The following is a 26,907-nucleotide window of genomic DNA, read 5'->3' as shown; positions in this document are numbered from 1 at the left end:
TCCGAATACCACAAATTATATAGAACACGTAATTTCTGCTTGATTTTGTATCTCAGTAGCTCTGCATTTTGTTTTATTTTGTGGGTATCTCCTCTTTTTATCTTTTGGAGCTTGTTTGCGTCAATTTGCCGCACTTAAAGAAAAAGAAAACATAAGAGACTTCTCACAAAAGATTGAAAACCAGTATTGCAGGCAAGTGAGTGATGAGTGTTTAGTGGCAGTTTTTTTTTCGGTGATTAACTTTATGAGTTGATGACTGGAAGACGCACATGTAGACATATTTATATACGTACATATGTATGTATGTACATATGTATGTGAAGAAATATTTATCATAGGCCAAATTTTAAAAAATTAGCTAGTAATATGTGCGCGTTGATGTTATAAATACTCACATTCAACAGCACATTCAGAAACATAAAACCTTAAGCATATACATATGTATGTAGGAAAGATGGTGTCGACCTTGTACACCTCTTTTAATTATGATACCTTATACTCGGTTCAGTTATATGAATCTTCGTTATATTTCATTGTTTGATAAAACAATGCAGCAGGGCAGTTTTACTTATACTCGTTTATATAGACATCACCACCCATTATGGCCATGAGGATTAGTTAGTTTTACAACTTCCTTTGAGGCAAATTCCGTAAATATTTACGCATAACGAAAAACTACGTTTATACATTATTTTAAATGTACACAGAGTTTTAGCAATCAATATTGTACATGAATATATCAAATCTACATATCTTCATTCATACAAATCCAATTAGAGCTTGCACTTGTTAGACACCTGGTCAAACTTGTCATCTTATTTGCAGTGAGCAACAAGTTTTTAACCGTCTGAGCATATCAAATTAAAATTATTTCAAATGTTTCTGTAACGGCATAAAATATTTTCCAAATAATTTTTGAAATGGTGCTGATAAATTGCGGTGACCGTTATTAGTCAGGTTTATTATCAAATTAGAACAGATTTGCTAGTTGTCATAACAGCAATCCATTCCCATTTTCAATAGAATTCATGGAACAAAACTAAGAAACTAACAATTTCAGAATTTTTAAAATTTATATACATGTATGTACATACATATGTATACAATATTTTTAAAAATAAGTACGCAATTCAGCGTAATTAATAATATTAAAACCTCATATATCAAATCTCTAGCACCATTTTCATGACAGCGAAAACCACTAAAAATTCTGATTCCAACAATAAATTCATAATATGAGAATAAATATATAATAATTGGGGTACTCACAACGTGTCATAAAGCATCGTAAAATCATAAAATCATAAATTTGTATACTAGTTTAAAAAATTTGTTGTTGGATTGCATACTAAAGTAAGTTTACGCAAATACAACTCTGAGCGCTATGTTTTCGAATCTTTATAACTTATAACTTTATGAGACCTCTATTTGAAACCCCTAAATATGTATTTTTGACATCTACAACAACTGTCAGATTCCTCGACCCTGAATGGTTCTCTCTATTTCACTAGAATGAATACGCTTATAAGAAATTTAAAATTATCCTCAACATTCAAGAGAGCCTTTCTACAAGGATTTCAGATAACAGCTTTAATGTAATATTCAATTTGATCATATTTTTATTATTATTAATTTTGATTTATTTTAATTAATATTACTTGGTGATATTTTATATAAATATATGTATGTATGTAAGTACATATATGTATACGAGTATATCTTTGACTGCTAATAACCTACTTTTCGTCAAATCTGTAATCTTTATAACGAAATAGGTATATTTAACTACCAGAAAGCAGTAGATAGTACAATAAAAAGATTGTACAAAATTCCTACAATAAAACCGTTCTTACTTTTTATCTTATAGTACACACTCTTATCAATGCTAAAATTTGCGTTTTTTAGATTTACTAAGTTCATTCTTAGTTGTTGTTATTGTTGTAGCGGCAGAAAAAATTTCATGAAGTAATTTCGAGGCATGGTATACATAATAATAGGTTGTCAAAAAAGTCTTGCGGTATTTTCGCTAGTTGGCGCTGAAAGGCATCGGGTCATGCTATACCTTTTTGGAAAGTTCATATCACGCGCTAACACGTGTTTGATTGATTGTCGTGTCTTTTAAGTCGTTCGTGAGTTATTGCGTCGCAAACATGGAGCAAAATAAAGAGAAAATACGGCATATTTTACAGTACTACTACGATAAAGGCAAAAATGCATCTCAAGCCGCCAATAAAATTTGTGCAGTTTATGGACCCGATACAGTTTCCATTTCCACCGCACAACGATGGTTTCAACGTTTTTGTTCTGGTGTAGAGGTGGTCGAAGATGCGCCAAAAATTCAATAAAAATACCGCAAGACTTTTTTGACAACCCATTATATTTTATAGGGACTTCCGACATCTTTTGTGGGCGTTTCAAACTTCAAGGCTGTTAAGTTTGCCTTGTTCAGGATATAGTAATATTGTTATTACCTGCATGTTCAATGATATTTAGGTAAATAAAATTAAATGAATCATTAAAGTAAATCATTAACGCTAAGTGAGTCGGTTGTTTTTACTAGTTTGAAATTTCATAGGATATGATCTTCAAAGTAAAAGAAGCTTACAAAAAGTAACTGTGATAAGCCGAAGGATTTAAAATATTTTTTAATATTACATAAAGTTCCTCATTTTTGAATATTTCTCCGCTTGATGTCAAATATTGAAGAAATCGTTCATATGTAAATATGTATGTACATTTTTGTGTGTATAAATTTTAAAATGAACGTGACAAAATGAAGAGAATTGCCGTAACATTTTGATTTAAAGTCGAGGGCAGAATTTGCACATTCATATAAACCCCAAAATATTTTAAATTTTTGTTAAAAACGAATTAAAACGATTACTCAGAGTTTATGGAGTTCTAACTTTCATCCGCTTCACACGTGCGAATACAACATAGAGCAAAATGTCGCACTCTCACAGAACGAATGTGCTTACTTTGATATGAAAAGCTGTGAATCGTGTTTCACTAGAAGTTTGTAAAGTGTAATAAGTACGTTCGGATGTCGTAGTAAGACAGGTTCGATGTAAATTTTGCGTACCCCGGTTGCCTCGGCTGGGATGGCTTTCAGTGTCTTCAGACGAATTGCTTCACATAGACGCCAAGTAATATTACTTATTACTTATTGACCGCTTAATGAATTCCGCTAAGGAACTAATTCATGGTGAACCACATCACAGCATCAATGTCGTTTTTTCGGTTGGAGCTCATTTTTGGATTCCGTAAATTGTTGGACAGGTTCGAAGTTTCGTTTGATGAATGCAGGCTCCTCAGTAACCTTAGCAATCATCTCTCTTGCGACCTTAATTCAGATCTTTTGGTACAAGTCTAACTTGTCACGGATGCATACCTAAAACATTAACCAAAATGGGTTGAATCAAACACAGGTTAATAAACGAATAAGTACATAAGAATATTCGATAAAAAACATCTCCGGAACATTTTCAACGATTCTGTCGACGTGATTTCATTGGAACACAAAATTTGGAGCAAACTCGTTTTTGTTTCTGACAGTAGTAAGAATCGTCAGACAAACTTTTCGTGTAGTTGACAGACTGTGCCATTTTCTTAAAATTCAATAATATTTGTATTTAGCGTCGTTTTCTGAAAGCATTGTTATCTATTTTCCAGTAGTAGCTTCATCATAATTGTAATCCATAAACATTTCCATTAAGTTGGCTTACTGGCGACCGAAGAATCAACAAAAAGTTCCAAACAACTGACTTCCAGGTTTTAATAGTTAACAGATAAAACTAATCGAATTAGATATAGGGTTATATCTTCTTACGCGGTTATAGCCGAGTTTACAGCAGCGCGCCAATCGTTCTTCCTTACCGCTGTTTGGCCCCAATTGAAGATTCCAAGTTGGAAAATGTAAATCCAACCAATGAATAATATATAAATGATCAGGTTGATGAGATGAGTAGAAATTAGAGTGATTGCCTGTCGGTCCGTCTGTGCAAGCAATAACTTGAGTAAAAATTCCGATTTCTTAAGGGATCATTAGGGTAATCTGGCCTGTTTTTTTGACATTTTTTTTTCATAGACATATTTATTCTACAATAGAACTTTTTTCAACTTTTTGGAGTGTATAAACAAATTTTTTCGGAATTTTTTGATGACATCTGTCGGAGAAATGGCTGGGTGAATTAGATCCGTTTTTTCACTGGAGTACACGATTTCTCATGTTTGGATCATCTGATACAAAATATATTCCAATTTATTCTTAAAAAGTACGTGAATGGTTATCGTTGCTACTAGAATCATGAAAAAATTTTGATAAATAAAAAAGTAATTAACGTTTTTTTTTTTTTAATTTTTCCCCCATGTTTTTTTACATAAACATTTAAAAAAATTAATCAAATCGGTTGAGTAGTTCGATCGGAATTATGTTCGCCAGTTTAAAAAAGTGTGTTTTGAGAAAAACGCGTGTGCATTCCGAGGGCTCCGAACGTCGAGCGGTATTATTATTTTTGGGCCTTTTTCGAAACCTTTTAATAGTAAAGTGGGTTTCCACATTAATTCTAAAAGGAAACAGAAAATACAAAAAAAAAAAATTTTTTTTGAAAAACAATTTTTTTTTGGAAAAAAAAATATTACCCTACTGACCCTTTAATGAAAATTGGTATTCTAGGCAATAAACAAAGGATGAGTTCGTATATGGGCGTAATCGGACCACTGCCACGCTCACAAAACGCCATTAAATGAAAATTCACAAAATGCCATAACTGAGCACTAAATTAAGATATAAAACTGGCCCTGCTCTCTAAGAGGTTTAATGCATATATCTCCTAACCCCTTTAAGATATAATGTCTGAATTCGCTCACGACTAATACTAGACTAATACTATAAGAACTTCTACCGACTCTGTAAAAATGGATCAAATCAGGTGATAACCCCGCGTGACACCGCCCACATTTCGGTGAAACCCCATATCATGGGGGCTGCTCGACCGATTTTAACCAAATTTAGTATACAATATTATCTTGAGATTCCTATGTTTCAATACTAAAATGAACAAAACCGGTCTACAACTACGCCTACTTCCCAAAAAACTAAATTGTAAAAGAAATTCGAAATTCTGGTTGACTTCATACCGTAGATATCGGCAAACATGTAAGTTATCTTAATACCTAAAATTGACAGAGCGTGTTTTTCTAATAACGGTTTATATTTTTGCCTATGATGAATAAAATCGAGTGAAAACTTGCACTAGACCCCATATAACTAACCAACCTTAAGGTATTTCCCTGCTTTTGATCCTGGCAAGTTGCAAGAGTATAAAATGTTCGGTTACATCCGAACTTAGCCCTTATTTACTTGTTGCACATACATACATATGTATCCCAGCTATCATTTTTTGTTCAGGTTCGTTTCAAATCGGTAGTCCATCCTTCCGTAAGTTTTGACGACTGGGCTCCAAGCGGAAATTGAGTAAATCATTTTATAGTCTACCATCAACCTTCAATTAAACTCTGATTTAGCTCTCTGCCAAATTGCGATATTTGTCTACAATTGCTCACTGCCTGATAATTTGTATAATATAATTTCCAAAATCACTCATATTTGAGCAACCGTCCACCTAACTAGGCATACTGCGTATTTTTGCAAAGATTATTTTCGGTGAATGTGGTAGATAGTATAGCAATGTTTCCTATAAGACCATACCTGCCTTATCGTTCGTATTGATACCAGCCATGTAAAGTAACTTATTTATCTAGCTATTTATTTAGCGAATTCAAAATAACCAAAAGTTCACAGATAATTTGTTGATTAAACCAACATAAAATTTTTACATACACATATACATTTGTATATAATATTTACATATACATATGTATAGAGTTTTCGGTTGAACACTTTTTTAGAATAACAAAAACTATTGCTGGGAGCTCGTAGTTCAGTAGTTTAGTAAAAAAGTTAAATCCAATTCACCGCGAACTGCTGCCTAAAAATCTAAAATATTTTTAATGACCTTGATTAATGCTAATACGTGCTATTTCAAGCTAAGACAGTTTAATATTTTTGGTTACTGCCTCAATTGCCCGTTAAAATTGTACTTATGTACTTTCTAAATACTTGTATATATATATGTGTGTGTGTGTGTGTTTAGAAGTAGGGGACGTTATTTCAATGTCTGGTTGCAACCATCTTAAAAAGTTCTGGTAAACTTTACCGAAGGAAGGAGACTTGGTTAAGTTAACCAGAACTTAAATAATAGATGATTGTTAACAAGACGTTGAGAAAACGGCTCAATATGACTTAATCTAAATACGCACTAAATGCTAAAAAAATCACAACTCCAAAAATGGCAAATGTTCAGGAAGTGAAAAAACAGTTCCTGTATAAGTTATTGACATTTTGCAGTCAAATCATTGTCCTTAAAGTAAAATATCTTCTTTGAAGCGTGTCTTACTCAAATATTTTTGATTTTCTAAAGGGTGATCCATTTCGAGGTACCCTAATTTTTAAAGAAAAAACACAGAAACATCAAATTTAATCAAGAATGTTTATTATTTTGAAGATTATCTCTTTCAAATGTTGGCCGCGGCTACGTCTTATGTAGATGGTCCGTTGAGTCCAATTTTCGATAACTCGTTCGAGCATTTCGACTGGAAACTGGTGAATGACACGCGGGATAATTCGCCTATATAGCGAGTTCTTGCATAAACTGCATTTTGTACGCTTTCAATTTCAGATCTCGGCGTAAAGTCGTTCCATACGTCAGTTCAAGTTGCTGAACGGCGCCGAGTCGACTTTCCACGGTCTTCGTGTACTCTCTTAGCGACGGTTGCTATATTTTAATCATTGCGTGTTAGGCGTGGTCTATTCGGTCGAATATTATCCAATAATGAATGCTGGGTATGAAGATGGTTGATGGTCTTGGGCATAGTGGGCTCAGTAGGCCGATTATTATGGAAGCGCGCGAAACACATTCTTTACAGAACGTGAATTTTCATAATAAAGTTAACGATTTGTAAACGTTGTTCAGGTATAAATCTTTCCAAATGCCAAAATATACTGGACAAAGATAGCATGACAGCAAGACACGACTTGCGATCTGTCAAAAACAGGCTATTAAAAACAGTACTTCTGCTTGGATCCCCCGTTTATTTAGCAGAAAACTTAAGAGACATTTTCGAGTTAAGACATCGAATAACAGTGTGATTATCACAATTATTTCACCAAAAGAGACGCATTTCAAATAATACAAATAATTAAATTCGTTTTTGTTTAGATAAAGATACAGAAATTCGTAGAATACAGCAGACAATTTACGATTTATTTCAGCAATAAGGACACAACTACAAACAGTATCTTTTGTTGATACTGCTCAGGCGCGGTAAACGACGTCATTAACTCAAAATAAACTTAACGGTGATTTTCCAGTTAAGTAAAGTAGCGATAACAACTAGCAAATTCATATCGCACACTAAATACCAAAGAATCACAACTCAAAAATTATCAATCATTTTGAACGATTGACGAATTGTGTGAGATCCAACATGAACAATCTTTTTTACAGTCAAATGTTCACGCTATATTGAATTTATGCTGGTCCCACTAATGCCTATAGTTGTTTCAATCCCATGGAAAGTCACGTGACGATCTTGCAGTATCAGTTTGCGCACAGCTTCAATAATTTCCAACAAAAACTGATTTTTAACGACCTTTACGAAATTCGTTTTGGAGTGATCTACGACCTCGATCCGTATACACAGGTATTTGAACGAGCTTTATCGCGAAAAATTTAATAAAGTTCATCGATGCACTTTTGCTGAAATAATCTTCATCGAAAGTTGTAAAAAATAGTCGCGGAAAATGTTCGAGCTTTAATTCCATTTTTCTGCCGAAGTGTATATTTTAAGTTACTGTAAGCAGTACAACTAGCGCTCGTGTGTCAAAACGTTCTGAGTATACACTTGTGGTCAATAAAAAGGCACCTCCAAACATAATTGAAATAAGATAAAGTTTATAAAGCTAGAATATTAGGGCCATTTTTATTTGTATCGTTCCTCCTTTAGCCTCAATAACTGCCTTAATTCCTGAAGTCGTGAAATTCACTGGGTCCTCATTTTATTTTCTTATAGGCCATACCAAACCAGTTCTAAAATCCTTAACAATTGTTTTTTATTTTTTGGCTTCTGTTTAACAAGTTCACATTTCATTGTGTGCCATAAGTGCTCAATAGAGTTTAAATACGACGAGTTTCCAGGCAAATTCCAGCGTTGAATCGTTAAATCTATTCAAGCTAATTAGGATCATATACACCTAAATTTGTTTCCAATAGAAGATAGTTTACAAAAATGGTGATGCGTTTTTATTGACCGCAAGTGTATATAAAATCAAAAAACTAGGGTTGTCAATACAACAGTTTGCTCATATAAATTACACTTCTACTCGTATAAGAAGTTCTCCAATTTTAGTAATTCTATCAATGAATCACCTAACTAACAAACTACCCAAATATTTCTTATTTATGTTAAGTTTCAGCCTAATCACTCATTCATTTTTGAAATGCTTACCCACGCCAAAAAAGCATTATTTTTTTATTATAGATTTTTTATCGTTACCGAATTCGCATGTGCTTGTTTATTATTGATAAAAAAGAGCGACGTGAGACCCCTTCACATTTCGTCCACATTAACAATGACTATTTTTAAAACAAACACTTGTGAAGGTAATAATTTCCGGCTCTTCAATGACTACTTGATATGTCTATGCTAAGAAATTTTATTGTATCTGATTACCAATGTTCATATATACAAGGTCTTTCGCAAAAGAAACGGAACTTTTTAAATATAACTGTTTCTGGTGGCGCCACCTATGGTGGGTATATGAAATAAAAAGTTTGATTGGATAACTACAATCGATGTTATCGATCAAAAAGTGACAGCAGCTTTCGGTCATCGGTCGTAAAATGCATTTTGAACAAAGAGCAAATATTAAATTTTGTTTTAAGCTTGGGAAAACGTTTACTGAAACATTTAAAATGATGAAACAAGTTTATAGTGATCAGTGCCTATCCCGTAATAATGTGCATGAGTGGTTTAAGCGATTCCAAGAAGGTCGTGAGGACCTCTGTGACGATCAGAAGTCGGTCGTCTTCAGAAGTCAAAAATAAAGACAATGCTGATTTGTTTTTACGATTCCGAGGGTATTGTACACAGAGAGTTCGTCCCACCTGGCCAAACGATTAATGCTGTGTTTTAGCTTGGTGTTATGAAGCGTCTTTTGTCACGCATTCGTCGTGCTCGACCACAATACCGTGAAGCAGGGTCCTTGTGCCTGTTGCACGATAATGCGCCGTGTCATCGGTCGATGCTTGTCACTGATTTTTTGACAAAAAAACTCCGTATTAACCATTAATCACTCACCCTACTTACCTGATCTGGCACCCTGTGATTTTTACCTATTTGGAAAACTTCATTTGCCCATGAAAGGACACTGGTTTGAGGACATTTAAGCTATCCAAAAGGCGAAGACCTTTATTCTCAAGAGCATTCCGAAAAATGACCTTAAACACGCATTTGAAATGCTAATTGACCTGGCTAAACGCTGTATAGAAGCACAAGAAAACTACTTTGAATAAAAAAAATATAACTTTTGAAAAATATTAATTCTTTGTTGTTTTTTTTAACAGTCCTGTTTCTTTTGCGACAGACCTTGTATATATATATATATACCATCCGATTAAATTTGACCCAGACTGCAAATAAAATTACATGTTTACCTATATTAATACAAATCTCTATTATCGTCTTCAAAAAAGGCCTCTAGCCAATACAAATATTGCTTACGCTTAATCAAATCTTCCATATACTTGTTATAAGCCTCGGATGGGATAGCATTCAGTGCCTTCAGCCGATGCCGGCGCATTATCCTGGTAGAAAATACATGTATTTTCTGCTTTATGTAGACGCCTCAAAACTGACAAACAGAATTCCTTACCGACCGCTTTACCTTTTGCAACGAATTCATGGTGAACCACACACGTACTTCGATGTCTGCGTTTCGGTTTCACAGTTTTTAGCTACATTGTCAAAGATCTCTTTTGCGACCTCTACTCGATGTCGTTTTTGCAAAAGATTAAGGTCTTTTGATACGAGTCTGACATTGACACGCTTTGTACCCAAAACATTAATCGAAATGTGTTGAGTCGATCTATAAGAGATTCTGCTACCTTCTAACGCCAACATGACACACTATTTCTGTAATTTTTTCGATGTTATCGTCTTTAAAAGAAGTGGAAGGATGATTCGCATGAGACAAGTTTTCGATGACTTTACGTACTTCACAAATACTTTGTACTACTCAACTACTTATGACCATGATAATGTAGACTCCCCAAAACATTTTCAACGATTGCGTAGCCTTGATTCTGTTGGAAACACGAAATTGACGACTCCAGGCAATTATGGAAATATTAATATTTATGAACCTCTCACTAAAGCTACCGAGCAAAGCAATTCTAAATTACTTATTATCTCTTTTGAAAAGAAAATAGTCAATGTACTTATATAAAATCTACACAAATGTTTCTCAGTGATAAAGGAATGCTTAATTACACCTGTTGAATACACGAAATTGACGACTCCAGGCAATTATGCAAATATTAATATTTATGAACCTCTCACTAAAGCTACCGAGCAAAGCAATTCTAAATTACTTATTATCTCTTCTGAAAGGAAAATAGTCAATGTACTTATATAAAATCTACACAAATGTTTCTCAGTGATAAAGGAATGCTTAATTACACCTGGTTTTTGTCTGTTATATTGTGAAGAATTAGATAATAGGTCGCTTAAAATATTATTGTTTGGAGTAAAACCATAGATGCATAGATGCAAAGAGGCCTAGTAATGATTTGGAATTCGTGAATTCCTTACTATCCCTGGTTATAAAACCTAAAACTTTGAAAGCCTGGAGGGTGATCTTATAGATAAGATGCTTGTTGAAAGTCAGTTGATGATGACCAGGTCTTTTACGTGCTCGACTTCGCTTATTGTCTCATTGTTTAAGTTACGCTATAGTTATCCGGCGTTCGAGAGTGCGATCGTGAGTACTACTTGGTGTTCAAATCTAGTTTGTTTTTGTAGCTCGATAGTTTGTCTATATCACTTTGGAAAACAAAGGTGTCTCGCTTACTAGTTATCGTACTGAGAATCTTCAAATCATCTGCATAAAGCAGATATTCAGACTGAAAGTTATCACCAATATCGTTTGCAAAAATATTAAAGAGAGTTAGACCCATGCTTGGTAAATAGATGCCCATCAACTTTAATTTGACATTGCCGAACAATTACTCGAATGCCGTATCTGCTTTGTTTATTTAGAAGGATAATATGGTCCACCCTATCGAATGCTTTGCTGAAGTCCGTGTAGACCGTATGAACAGCAAGACCATTATTTAGAGTTTCGGGTAGATAATTTACATAAAAGAATAAATTGGAGGTAGTGGACCTCAGACGAAACCTTTGTAATAGTCGCCATTGATGGTCCTTTTTCAGGGTAATCAATAAAAATTATTCCATGAGCATCCCAAATTACAGACTCCATAACATTGCCAGCCGACTGTGGCGTTTGTTCACACTTTAGAGCGGGTTCAATGTGCAAGCCACTCGAATGACTGTCGATTGGACCTTGGAGTGAAATCATGGAGCCATGTTTCATCCTTTGTCATATATCAACCTAAAACTCGGGTTTATTACGCTCGCACAGAGCTTTCTCATACTCGAATATTCTTGAATGATATGATGTAAACGTTCAGTGAATATTTTCAAAGTGCCTGCTATCTCGAACAACTTCACATTATGATCTAATTTATTTTGTGGACTTTTTTTTGATGCTTTCGTCGGTAACGTCTTTGGGCCGTTTACTGCGTTCACCCTCTTCGGAGCTCATTTCTTCACGTCTAAACTTAGCATGCCAATTCTTGATGGCCTGAGTCAGTATCCGGAAACTCGTCATCAAGTCAAGTTTTTATTTAAACTGTATTTTTTTTCTTCAAAAAGCAATATTTTATCAGCATATGTTTTATCAAGTTTTTCACAATAACAAAAGTTGATTCTCTCAAAATGATATAATTCACAATCTAATGGTCCGACAGATGTTAATTTTATACCCGCGCATTTTGAATTTTAGGGCTGACTTGAAATCATATCGATGAAATTCTGGTAGCAGCCTATTGTCGAAGTTGACCTCCTAAGTTTGTTCCCAACGCACACTCAAAGTACTCATCTAAGGTGATCGCCTAAAATTTAGACATATTTTTATGCACAATGTTTGTAACACCGCAGAAGGAAATTTCGAAAACAATATGAAGTCTATCAATAAATGATCAGCGTGACGAGATGAGTTGATTTAGCCAAGTCCGTTATCCGTATATATGTATGTATGTACATGAACTCAGTTTTTCAGATATCGATCTGAAAATTTGCATCCGTCCTATTTTCCACAAGAAGCTGCTCATTTGTCAGAACCACCGTTATCGCAAGACTACAACATATACATACATAGCTGCTATGTATATAAATCGGCCGATGAAGGGTATTATAGCTTCGCTGCAACCGAAGTTAACGTTTTTTCTTGTTATTTCCTAAGATCTTTTTTGTTTTACCTAAAATGTTTTTTGTTTGTTTCTTTAAATACACAGTCAAAGAAGCAATAATGTATAAACCTCCACTTCAAATTTCCACCATACATTTGTAAAAGGTGTACAATCTTGATTTATACATAAGTACGTACATATGTAGCTACATACATATGTATGTACAATTAATAGATACGCGTTCTTATAGCCTCATCAAATCAGATGGGGAAATGCTGGCAACGTGTAGATTTATCTGCGGTCAATGTACCAATAAGACCATGCGGGTGTTTTCTTTAGAGATTTAAAGTGGTAAATATACATACATACATATGTATGTATGTAAGTTCGATATGCCATATTATTTGCCAATAAGCTGATGGTGGGCTGTTATTTATATTGGAGTGAGGGCATAGAGAACTTAAAAGTTGGCGTTGAGGAAAGCATAAGGTTTGGCGTATTCAAACATGTAAATATGTATGTATACATGATGCATGAGTGTGTCTACGAGTATGTTTTTGATTGCAAAAAATCAAATTTTCTCAAAATCAATAATAGTTCTTAGCAAACACTATATCGTATTTTTTGTAGTATGTACCTAAATAAGAAATCATTTAATGCCTACTTTATGATTCTTATTCACTTTGACAGTTGACTGGTTCGGGTAGGCGGTAGTTTGACGTTTGGCAATTGCAACAACTATGTATATCGGTCAGATTGAAATTCTACCAGAAATGTATGAACGGAGGGATTTGTTGCCGTCGCTTAAGATCACTAATCAAAAAAGTAAAACTTTGAAAAATTTAGGAAAATGCGAAATTTAAATGTACAGTACCCCGCCAACCCATTAGAAACATGGTAAATAAATATAAAAATTTACGAATAACGTACTGGGGAAGCTTTCCACTGCCTAAGTATTAAATAGGCTGTGTACTACACACTATAATACTCTTTCAAATATAAAATAAATATACCGTTACAATTAGCGGAACTTAAATACGAAATCATATTGAAATGCTTGCTCCACTTGGAATTAGTATTTGTGATTTCTGGCTCATCAGAAGTAAATTGTATGGCGTAATGGAAGAAATCGAATTTTTTTCATACGTGTTTAACTATAATTTCATAGATTCCAGAGTTTTATTTGTTAGGTTAGTATTTTTTGAAGCTTTCTGAAGCTTTATAATACGAACAATGAAAAATATACTTTTTAGGAAATAGGTAAAAAATCGGGCATTTCAAAGAAAACACAAAGTGCTATTGCGGCACTTTTAAAAGATAAAAGTACATCCTACAGAAAAATAATAAAAAAAATTGGAGTGAGTGCAGCTACTGTTACTCGAGTAGCGAAAATTGTGCACACATTCAAATATTGGACCGTTGGTCGCACAAGTATGCGGCAAAATGCTGCCCATAATGGGAAAATCTCTGAGCGCATTACACGTAAAGTAAAGAGGTTCACTCTGTAATCGCGAGTAGTAAGGGTCAAACTCCATCAGAACTACACAAAGGTGGATTGAAACAAGGTAAACATAAAAAGTTATGAACGTCCCCCAAAAGCCCTCTATTCAAAGTTACCCTGCTATTTAACATTGATTTTAACATGATTTTCTCATTAACAAAGATTAACCACGAATGCTGGCTAGAACCAGTGACAGAAACCAGTCAATTTGTGCGACGTAGACCGTGTGAACGTTATGTGGGGAACTGCATTCAAAAAACGGTCAAATATTCCACCAATGTAACGATTTAGAGCTGCATGTTGGTGGAAGGTCCTGGACCAATTTATTTTGTTGAGGGAACGATGACTAGTGAGCAGTACACCAATGTACTTCAAGATGCTTTTGTACCATAATTGGCAACACTGAACCCTTCAGCAGCCCAGTACACTTATACGCACGACGAACCACTGATATTCTTCACAACTTGGATATCAATATATTACCTTAGACGGGCAATTCACCCGACCTAAACCCCACCGAAAACTGTTGAACGTTCCTTAAATCGAAGGTATATTTCCGAAGAAATCCCGCAATAGCCTCATTCAAAGATAACATAAAGGATGTGTGCCTAAATGATCCAGATTTAAAAATAATCCGATCCGGCTATAATAGAAAATGTTATAAAAATGCTAATTTTGAGGCGATCTCAAGCTGGAATAAGTTGAGCATCTCTTTATTCCTGCCTTGGTAACATCCGTGTTCACACAAAGCCTCTTTTTTGCGAATCTACGACGAACTCAAATTGTCGGACTCGGAGCGACACCAAAAGAGAATTTGCGGATAATGAGCGACAAAAGAGTCCACGTGTAAACGCAGTATTAAGGGATCTTTGCAGCAACAACTTGCTAAAATATTCTCTCACTACCCCTTTTTCTATTACTTACCCATCCCATGCTGGCAACCATTTTTATCGATGATTGAAATTTGCTTTGCATAAAAGCTTCATGGAAACCTTCGAATTTTATCGAGCAACTAAAAAATCAAATTTAATATTATCAAGCACTTCTTGTTTTCAGTATTTGATTGCATGATGTCAATAATTGTAGAAATGTGTTTATATTTACATACTACTATGCAAATACCAGCATAGGTACATAAATATAAATTGAAATTTGTACAAAAACAAATAAATTCCTTAAGTTCAGTGTGTAAATATAAACAAAAATACATACATATTGTATACACATAAATATGTATGTATAAAAATAGTGCATAAACAAATTTGCACAGTCTTTTGACTTTATACAGTCATGTGAAAAATAGTTGGAATAAAAAAAAATAAATTATTTGCGTAAAATCAGATTAGTGTTTTTTTTTACAAAATGATTGATGTTCATACTAAAAATTGTCTAAACATTTACACCCACAAGTGCAAAGAAAAAATGAACAAAATTAGCACTCGCAGAAAATTGACATGTTGATAACATTTGTCACCTAATTGAAGCCGATAAATTGCAATGCTACGGAGGCTGCTATATATATTTCTGGCCTAGGCAACACTAAGTGTTGCTAGGTGCAATCTGACATTTCCATTGGAAAGTTTGACATTTTTTAGCATAACATCACTCAGAACGTTTTGTCATTTAATCGTGAATTGTTTTATTTACAGGGAATTAAAAAATTCATCTCGGCTAAAAAATGGAATTAATTCGTGAACATTTTCGTGCGATCATTTTTCACAACTTTCGACGTGGATTATCACGACAAGAGTGCATCGATGAACTAAAATCTTTGTATGGCTATGAAGCACCATCCTATAGCACTGTGAAAAACTGGTACAACGAATTCAATCGTGGCCGACGCTCGCTCAAAGACGAATTCCGTGAAGGTCGTCCAAAAACAGCCGTTATGCCAGAAAACATCGATGCCGTACGTGAACTGATAATGCAAGACCGTCACGTAACATACCTTCAGATAGAGGCATGCCTATGCATTTCTCCCACCAGCATACATTCGATATTGCATGAACAAAAAAAGGCTCGTGTGGATTGGTGTAAATAAATGCTGAAAAAATACGATCGCGGTGCTCCAAAAGACGTTTATAAGATCGTCACAGGTGACGAATCACGGATCTATGCGTATGAGCCCGAAACAAAACAGCAATCGATCGTGTGGATCTTCCAAGACGAGCCAAATCCAACGAAAGTTGTTCGTGGAAGAAGCACTTCGAAGCAAATGGTCGCCTGTTTCTTCGGCAAAACTGGTCATGTGGCGACTGTTCCGCTTGAGCAACGCAGGACGGTCAATTCTGAGTGGTACACCACCATTTGTTTGCCTGAAGTCTTCGGAGAAATTCATTCAATTCGGCCAAAACGTCGTCCGCCGTACAGCTCTGACTTGGCACCCAATGACTTCTGTTTATTCCCACACATCAAGAAAATAATGCGTGGTCAACGATTTTCGTCGCCAGAAGACGCTGTTGAAGCATTCAAAAACCATGTTTTGGAGGTGTCTCAATCGGAGTGGAAAAAGTGCTTCGAAAATTGGTTTGAGCGCATGCAAAAGTGTATAAATCTTGATGGAGAATATTTTGAAAAACAATGAAACCATTTTCGTTGATAAATATTCCTATTTTCTTTATTAGGCCAGAAATATATATAGCAGCCCTCGTACTAAGATAATTGAGCGAAATCGGCTCATATACAAAATAATATCTATTTATGCATCTGCGTGTTGAGTGCCATGCGCACATGTCCGATGGCGGCACTCGAAGTCATGCTGGATCTCACACCGCTTTACCTAGTAATTAGTCGGGTTGCAGAACACACGCTGCTCCAAAAAATAGCAGAAGGGTTTGGCAGAGGTAAGGTAATCTCTTCCCAACGCATGAAGCAGTTAAGTGGCGAAATACCTTTTTGGCTCTTCTCCCAAGCAGTAAGGCTGAATGGAATGATTCCGCTCTCGAGCAACTGCTTAGGGATAGTACAATCAAATAGTACGCTGGCGGCTCGAAAACTTTGGAGGGAATTGTCGCAGGAGTCGCAGGACCACACACCAAATGGGTAGTTTTCCGAGCATATTCCAAGCAGAAGTCTTTGTTATAATTCGGTGTTTAGAGATTAACCTTCAACGCAACTATCGCAATGAACGTGTAGTTATACTCAGCGGCACTAAAAGCGATCTCTTCATACGATATCAAATCGCTATTGGTGCAGGAGTGTATATGTTTCCAAAAAGGGATCACAAAGCCTCAATAGCACCTAGCAGTATGTTGGAATTTATCGATTTTTCAGATCGGACCACTCTAGCATATAGCTGTCATACAACTGATCGATCAAATGAACTTAGGTTATTAGCCATAGCACCGCTATAATTGACGAACATTGAAATTGACGAGCTATTTTCACGAAATTTGTTCAGATCGGACCACTATAGCTTATACGAGTAGCTGCCATACAGACTGTGCGATCGAAATAAAATTCTTATATTGGCGTATCTGTGAAGGGTTTTATAGCTTCGATGCAACCAAACTTAACTTTTTTTCTTGAATTAAATATCCGATGAAGTACAATTGATACAATATGCATATACCTAGACACTTACTGTATATGTCCATATATAAATTATATAAAATCTGTATATATAATTATAAACGCTCAAGTTTGGTAAGCTTAATGCTTAAATTTGCCATTAATTTTTTCTCTTAAATGTTTCGCATTGCTTTTGTTACGCTATTTACTATTCAATACGCCTACTTTTGTAGTTGTGCAATCGAAATATTTTAAATAGTTACCATAACGGTACATGTACTGCTTAGTGCAAGGTAAATAACGTGAGTCAGTTAATTAGTTAACAGTTGTTCAATGAAAACATATTCGACACGTTGTGTTTTATAATAATATTATTGCCGATTTTTAGTGCTTACATATTTTAAGTTTGCTTCAAATAATCTGAACTGTTTTTCTTCAAGATGTATAATAGGAAAAAGCACCAGCTATACATCCGTCATGGTCAATTTAGACCTTCGCAAAGCTGGAAAGTTAAAAATATTGTTAAATGCCTTAAAGCGTATTCAACATTTAAAACTGTTGCTAATGTTGCACGCAAAAATGACCCCGGAAAACTTCAGCAAGACTAGACCGGTGGGTCATCTCCCGAAGACTCTCAAAAATAATTCCGCACAAGTGGTCCTTTCTTGCAAAACCTCAAGATGATGGTTGAAGATTCAATCCTCGATATGTTTCATGCAGTGGAACATGAAGGAGAATCAATATTGATGTGGGAATATTGCAGTGGGCTAACGAAATTGGCAAAGTCAACTAAAAGGGTTTCCAAAAAAAATTTTTCGAATTTTTTGGAATATTCATCTTCCAGTCCAGCAGTTACTACGGGATTGAAATAATATTTTAATATTAACTGTGAAATACTTGTACTACTAGGTGCAAAACATACATAATTTATTCAAAGTCTATGTCGTCCACCTCAAACTAATCCTCCTTCGCCCCAAAACAGTTGTGCCTTTTCTAACCCTCGAAACAATTGTTAAAGTCAATTTCCGGAATAGTCTTCAATGCGCCTAGCGATTCATGTTTAATCTCTTCAATTGACTCAAAACTGTTTCCTCGAAGCGGTCTTTTCAGTTTACTGAATAGCCAACACACGCAGTTAAATTAGACGAATATAGTGGTTGCGGCACGATATTAGTTGAAAATTTGTTTCACGAATCAATGCTTTATGGACAATGCATTTCGTGGTGCAAAAACCAACTGTCTTCGGCCCATGATTCCGGCCTCCTTTTACGAATAGCTTCGCGCAAACAATGCATAACACTCAAATAGTATTCCTTGTTGACAGTTTGGACGGTCGGAAGGAATTCGGAGGAGGATGGATGGAGTCGTGTGTAGAAGTTCACGCAAGTGAGGAAAGTTCTCTGAGCGTCATTCACTTGGAAGTGGCCATAAAAGGTTCTTTTACGCATGGTCAAGCATATATTATTCTAGTCTTAGACCAAGTATCCTCTGGCTAGCCAAACATATCCTGAATTTTTAACCTCCACAATATTCGGCCGACTGATCGTCTGCTTCCGGGTCGTAAGCATTGATCCAATACTCATCGTCACTAATAATACGTTTCATGACACCCTAGTAGTTGGAAAGCATTTTTTGCTCGCATTAGTATGTATGTATATATCAATAAATGTTTATTTTGTTGCAACTGTTATTGTTATGCATTAACGATCTATTACTGAATATTATACTGTGAAGTTTTTACTATAGTTAGTTTTGCGATGTTAATAGCCTTTGCCTTTGACCAGAAGTTTCAGAAAGTTCCAATTCTAGTCAGTGAATGTAGATGACGGGCGTAACAACCACCAAATTCACATAAAATTTATTTAAGTTTTTTATTTAAGACCAGGCTAAAGCTCTAAAAAAGCTTAAAGTATCATTACCATTTATTGTGGAAGTAAGGTATCGAATTTAATATTAACATTAACAAACCTTCGGAATCAACTTTTCATCTACGGGCGATATGACGACTGCAGACTCTTCACCTGCATAAGACTTGCGTATGTTTTCATCTTTACATACATTTTCCGTAACGTTAGGACACTAAAGTGCACGTTAACCAAAAAACAGTTTTGATTACTTGAATATCCTGGACTGGCCTCACCGCTTAAGCAAATTATTTTCTTCCATTTGTTAATTTGAATAAAAAAGAATGATCGTCAAACAAACTACTCTTGAAATAAGTAGCTAATTAGGGAACTACTGTTCAACATATTCACATGCGGTGTGGCCAACTATTTTTTTCGGAGGCTCTTTGCCAATATTATCTGAAGGAAGGCGAAGTGGATTCATCTCGTCTCTTTTTATTCTATATCCTGGCTCTTGCCAGACTGAGCTTGAAATATCCCAGTAGACACATCTTCGGCGAACCTAGCGAAGTGGTTTGGGCAGGCCGGCTTGGATTGATATTAACCGCCTTAGCAAATATGTGGAAACCTCAAAACGCTTCGTCGAACTAAGTATGAAGATGATGATGCACTTTTAGAAGTTTAAGGAAAACACAAAGAACGAAGATCTGTCTAAGTGAGATGCATCGATTAGGATCAACAATAACCGTAACCCTAACCTAACCTGTCAATATATGTATACATATACATGTGTGGAGGTGAACAAGTAATTAAATACTTAGAAACTTAGAGAAACTACAAACATAAATACAATATGTATACTTGTGGACACACATATATGTATGTATGTATATAGCGTTAGCCCGTCCCTCCTGTACGTTTTAGATGTACATATGTATATAGTATATTTATTGACTAATTAAATAACTAATTTACTCTGTTTTTATTTTCTAGGTAATTGGCATCAAGAGAAACCCATTCAGCTGCCGAATATAAAAATATTCGAAACACTTATTAATAATATGGAAAATGTTTTAAAAGCAGCTGGCTGGAAGCACTTAAGACTTGAAAGTCAAACGAAAGAATCCGCCGAAAGCGAATTCGATAACGCAGCTGAAAACTACGAAATATAGACGATTTAAGAAAATCTCCACAAAGAAGTCAGCGCTTGGGTTACATCATATCTAATTGAAATTCAACATAAAAGACAACGACATTCCGGCTCGTTAATTGAAAATTCAAAAGCAAACTCAGGATCACAAGATAAATTAAAATAAATACATAAATAAACGCCACGAAATCAAAGACTTACTACAAACACAAAAAAACAAACGCGAAACAACATCTCAGCACACGGCAATGTATGGAAAGTGTTGGAGTTTAAGTAGAACTATTTGTAGTTATAGCGATTTGAATGATCGCCAGCAGCAATAAATCTAGAATTAAATTAAATTCTGTGGGCCAAATTAATAAACGGAAAAACCACTTCTAAAAATAATTAGTAGCAAAGTAGCAAATAAAAACACCACCAGCAGCTATGGGCAGCATACATAATATAAGATTTGTTCGCTTTCTGCTCGTCGTAAGCATAGTCATCCTGACAATTTTCATCTACGCCACATATTCATCAAATGCGACGCTTACACCACCGCATTCGCACTCCATGCGTGCCAGTTCGGTGACAGATGTTGCGGGCGCTATTGCGCAACAGTATCAGCCGCTGATAGCAGCGAATAAAAGTAAATTTAGTAATGATGCTGCCGACAGTGGTTTTGAAGTAAGCAATCGCCTGGACGCGCCTAGAAGTGAAGGCGATATTTCGCTTTTGAAGTTGAATAAAAAGGCAGCTGTTATGGCTGGCGCCAGCACAGGTTCAGGTGCTGGCGTGGTGAAAGTGCCATTGGCGAGTGCCGCCAAGAAACAACATCAGCATCGCGAACCAACGATCGACGTGGATGCTCCAAATGATGAAGCGCCCGAAGACGATGAGATGGAGCGTTTCGGCAACGAATTGCTTGAGGATATGGAAGTGCAAAATGTTGACAACGCTTTAGGTGAGTTGAAACATATACATACATATTTATCTACATAATGACATGCATTGTCTGCTTTTTAGTTTTATAGTGCAATGATAATTATATAGTCCATGAAAATTTGTATATTTTTATATAATGTAATTTTAATCCCAAGCATGTAATTCAGAATAAAAAAATTAGAATTAACTTATTTCGTGTTTGCCTACTTCGTTTCTATACGTACCACTTCGAACTGACAGGTGGGCTGAAAAGTTTGTAAGTTGGTACATCGTTGGTACTACTAATATTAAATCCATATTATTTTTAGTCAGCTCTTACTTTTAATAGATACGTATACAAATTTGACAGCTGTCGAACTATCAGTTTATGCTATTTAGCATTTTGGGTGAAGAAACTTTTGTTAGTTTACAGAAATTGGATCAAAAAGAATTTCGTGTGTTATTAAAGCATTGCTTTTTTGGAAAAAAATACCGTTGAAGACAAGGTTTGGATTGATAAATATTTTTCTGCACCAGGGAAATCAACCGTTTAAAAGTGGTTAACTAAGTTTGAACGAAGCGAAATGGGCAACGAGGACAATGAATGCAATGAACGCCCAGAGGAGGCTGTTAGCGACGAAAACATCAAAAAAGTGCTCAATATGAGTGTTGATTTTGTGGAGTGTTTGAAACTATTTAATCATAATAAAGCCGAATTCTGGCTTCGATATGTGGCAATGGATGAATCATGGCTACATCATTTCACATCAGAGTCCATTCGACAGTCAGCCAAGTGAACTGCACATGATGAACTGACCCCAAAGCATGGAAAGACCTCAAGAAGATCGGCAAGGTTATGACATCGGTATTTTGAGATGCACGTGGTATAATATTTATCGACTATCTTCAATAGGTAAAAACCATTAACAGCGATTACAAAGCGCTTGAAGGAAAAAATTTGGGAAAAAATTTTCTCATTTGAAGAAGAAATCCTGTTTCATCAAGAAAAGGCACCGTGTCACAAATACAATGTAAAAATTGCATGAATTGGGCTTGGCATTACTTCCACATTCTCCCTATCTGGCCCTCAGTGACTATTTCTTGTTCTCAGACCTCAATAGAATGCCCGTTGGAAAGATATTTAGCAACAATGAAGCGGTAATCGGAAATATTTTGGGTTTTAAAACCCCCATTTTATTATAAAAATGGTATTAAACATTTTTTTGACCGCTGTAATCATTGTATCGCTCTCGAAGATAGAAAAAAAATTCTATGTTCACCTATGAACTTTTCACCTCACCTGTTAGAGTTTGCACGGAGCCATCATCTTCAATACTTCAAACTATAGAGCACTGGTCGGAAAGCATTCAAATAGAAACGACTCATATTTTATTAATTCTTAATTCGAATTTTGCGGTTAAAAACTAAATTTTCAATTTTTACTGTAAAATAAAAAAAATAATTTTCAAAATTAGATGTTCTGTTGTTGTGGAAAATGAGATTTTTAATCCAAAATTTTTGAAAATTAGCAATCCTGCATATATTGTATTATCTCTACTTGTGTTGAGTTAAAAACTCAATTTATGTTTGAAAATGCTTTTTTTTTACATTAAAAAACTTTTAAATGTGTATACATACATTTAATACTATTATCTAACATACTATAATCTAAATATTTTTTTTGATTATGTATTTTGATTATCTTCCAATTTCAGTGGTCGGTAGCATAGGTTACCCAAACGCTTCTAATGGTCAGCCAAATAATGTTGGCGCTCCCCTTGAGCAATCCAAATCGGAGTTGCAAGGACAGCCAGATCAGCTTAAAAGCATCAACGCAAAATCCAGTGATAACGCCAACAATATAAACAAAATACTAGATTCCGAGGTCATGATACCGACATCGAATTTGCAAAAGTTTATCGAAAATGCAGATAAGATATTGAAAAACATCACAGCAGCACCGGCGGCGAATGAGAAATGTGAGTAAATGAAATACAAAAACAAATGTGCAATATTATAACATTCTTATTTCATATTTTTTGCAGCTGTGACAAAAGATTCAAATGGTGGTAGCAAACAGTTAGCGGAGGAAAATGCGATCCCAAAGGTTCCTAAAGCAGAAGGCAACGTTGCTGACAACGAAAACGATGATGATGATAATGATGTAAACAGTGATGTGGCTTTGCCACCATCCGTAGTGATGACTATCAAACGTCCTGATGGCGCTGTAAAACCACAAAAACCGAGCGAAAATAGTGCTTTGCCCAAAACTATTGCAAATAAACCTAAAACTCCGCCGAAAGTGCCACCTAAGATAGTCCATCCAGTACCACCCAAAATCATCGATCATACTAAGGGTATAGCTACCAGTGAAATCTACGAGTCTGGACATTTAAACGAGGAAATAAATTTTGCTAAGATTTGCCCGAATGAGGGTGAAGACTTGAAGTTACTGATACTTATATCGTCAGCATTAAATCACGCTGAAGCACGCCTCGCCATACGACAGACCTGGGCACACTATGGTACACGGCGTGATGTATCTATAGCATTTGTGTTGGGGCGCTCTACAAATGAAAGTATAAGCAAGGAGTTGAGTATTGAAAATTTTATTTATGAGGATATGATTCGTGGAAACTTCATCGACTCTTATACAAATTTAACATTGAAAACGATTTCCACTTTGGAATGGGTGGATTTGCACTGTCAGAAAGCTAAATTTATACTGAAAACCGATGATGATATGTTTATAAATGTACCGAAATTGTTGCAATTCATTGACAGTCATATCAAAGATAAGCGTGTCATATACGGACGCTTGGCGAAACAATGGAAACCCATACGTAACAAAAAATCCAAATATTACGTATCAACCGACCAATTTAGTCAACCACTGTTTCCACCGTTCACCACCGGTCCGGCGTATCTCATTACAAGCGACGTAATACATTTGCTCTATGAACGATCGCTCCATCAGGTATGTAGCTCGGTTGGCTTTTATACATACAGTTGCCCACAAAATAATAGAAGTGTCAATATTAAGAATATATTTCGGTCCATAACTTTTTTGTTTTACATGCAAATGACGAGGTACTATAGCAGTACATATGTATAACGGGATATTGACATCAGACCACAAAACAATATTTTAATGCGATTATTGTTATTCTCGTTCAACTTTGCTTGTTCTCGTGTAATTCCTTTCTGCAATAAAGTAGGGATGTTAGACCTTTCTAAAATAATCTTGCATCCATTACGGGCAATGCATATACAGACATACCTTGCCGGTCCCAATATGGTCGCCTGGATGCAGTGAAACGCAGGCGAGGAAGGTGCAAAAATGTCAGAACATTGCACTCCGGACTACGACAGGATGCCTCTTGATGTCTCTCATCGAACACCTGCATAGTGATGCCCGTATGCCCACAGTTAAAGAGTATAATGAAGGAATTTAAGGAGCCGACGGCATAAAACAATACGACGACCAGACCCGTCCGTTCCCACGACAGTCGGGTCTACGTCACCGGAACGGACCCGGATTTTTATCCGGCCAAGGACTGTCAACTCGGCAGAATTCTGCCGCTACAACAACAACAACAACAACAACCAGACCTAACTTCAGACTTGCACTGACCGCCGCTCATAGTGGAGTCATTAACACATTCACCGACTCCCTCTCAGTAAATGGTGTACTTGGAGTCAAGCCACTACCCATTGCAGACGAAGAGCTCTAGTTGCCGCGAGAAAAGAGAGTAAGCTTTGCATAGTTTCGTTCTGGATACTGTAGCAGGTTAAACCCCTACTTATCCAGAATATACCCACACAGCTCAAACATATGTCCAGTGTGCAATGAGTCCCCGATCACACTAGCTAACTCTTTACATGCCCTGCTAAACCTACACATCTGACACACTTCTCTCTTTGAAACAACATGTTTCCTGGGCCTACCGTTGGAGGACGTCGATGACAACCTAATCCTTACCACAACAACAACATGCCCATCTAAGACACAACTGAGAAATTTGTGCTTTTTTTGTCAGTTAGGAGCATCAGCGATGAATCAAATAACTTTTCATATATTGGTGTTGGTTCAATTCTATTGATTGAACACGCTATGGATCAAGTGGTGTGTCAAAATATTAGATGACGTAAAGCTACCATGTACCTAATGGAATATATCATTTGTATGGACATACCAACAAGACAATGACTCCAAACATAGCAACAGGTGCACAAAGAAGTGGTGTAGAGTCAACGGAGTTCATTTTATGTCTCAGTCTGTTCAGTCTCCTGACCTCAATATTATAAAAAACCTCGGGATTGATTGAAAACAAGTATTAATTAATGAAAACGAGCCAATTAGGTGGATTTCTGGCAGTTAGTGAAAGAAGTTCGGGAAAGATCGCCATTTAAGCATTTGTAGGATCTTATAGACTTTATTAAAATACCAAAAGCTATTGAAAGAAATATCAAATATTTCAATAGTCTATAAAGGTTTGAAATAATTTTTCGTACTACATTGTTTTAGTTGAAATCCCAGAATACTATTATTTTTATGTGGAACTGTAAAACTGTTTATCTAAAATAAACTGTGATATAAAATATGGAAATATTAATACATAAGTTGAAAGATTATTTTTGTTAATGTGGTCACTTTTTTTTTGTTGATAACTGTACATAAATACATATAAATATGTGAATACAAACAACTAACTGTGAAAATAAATTTATTTCAAAGGTATACCTGAAGCTAGAGGATGTGTTCACAACGGGAATTGTTGCGCAACAGGTTGGTATTAAACGCGTACATGCCAATGAGTTCCTTAATCGACGTATTGCATTTAATCCATGCAACATACGCAAACTAATCAGTGTACATATGGTCAAGTCAAATGAACAATTTGACCTTTGGAAGAAGTTACTGGATAAGAGTACCAAGTGTAAATAGTATTTTAGATTTATTCATTAAAGTCATACAACATTTATTGCTAGTTGTAAAAGTATTAAATTAAGTATATATGTATAGCGGTAGGAAAAGACCTTAGAATATTTTTTATTTAAATATTATATTTAAATATATAAAAGTATAACATTAAATTTATCTATGTAAAAATATATATGTGAAAGTATACAATACACATGTAACAAGTAATAAAGTGACATAAAATATATACCTTAGGTTAAACCACTGAAAAATGCTACTTATACATGAATACATGAATGTGTATGTATTTGTTTTCTAGACTTAACATACTCGTAAATGCATTATAAATGCCATTACAATATTTATAAATTAAGTATATGAGTAAATCTATTTCATATGGTAATCTTATTTTAATTATGAAAAATGATGTGATGTACCAGTATATGTGTGTACATAAAATATACATACATATTAGAAGAAAG

At 35.4% G+C, this 26,907-nt stretch overlaps 1 protein-coding gene across 1 annotated transcript in view; it reads left to right on the top strand.

Annotated features, from left to right (window-relative positions):
- LOC120769238 overlaps positions 1-26,907 on the top strand; it is a 28,153-nt gene extending 1,246 nt beyond the window's left edge. Inside the window, exons 2-5 of the mRNA XM_040096137.1 lie at positions 20,442-21,541; positions 23,217-23,480; positions 23,547-24,478; positions 26,240-26,907. Of these exons, the coding sequence (XP_039952071.1) occupies positions 21,025-21,541; positions 23,217-23,480; positions 23,547-24,478; positions 26,240-26,449 (1,923 nt within the window). The 5' untranslated portion in view covers positions 20,442-21,024 and the 3' untranslated portion in view covers positions 26,450-26,907. The remainder of the gene's footprint in view (positions 1-20,441; positions 21,542-23,216; positions 23,481-23,546; positions 24,479-26,239) is intronic.

Source organism: Bactrocera tryoni, chromosome 2 (genome assembly GCF_016617805.1).
Source record: "Bactrocera tryoni isolate S06 chromosome 2, CSIRO_BtryS06_freeze2, whole genome shotgun sequence".
NCBI lineage: Eukaryota > Metazoa > Arthropoda > Insecta > Diptera > Tephritidae > Bactrocera > Bactrocera tryoni.
Note: the sequence above shows the minus strand (reverse complement) of the source record. Positions and strands in the feature narration are given on the sequence as shown.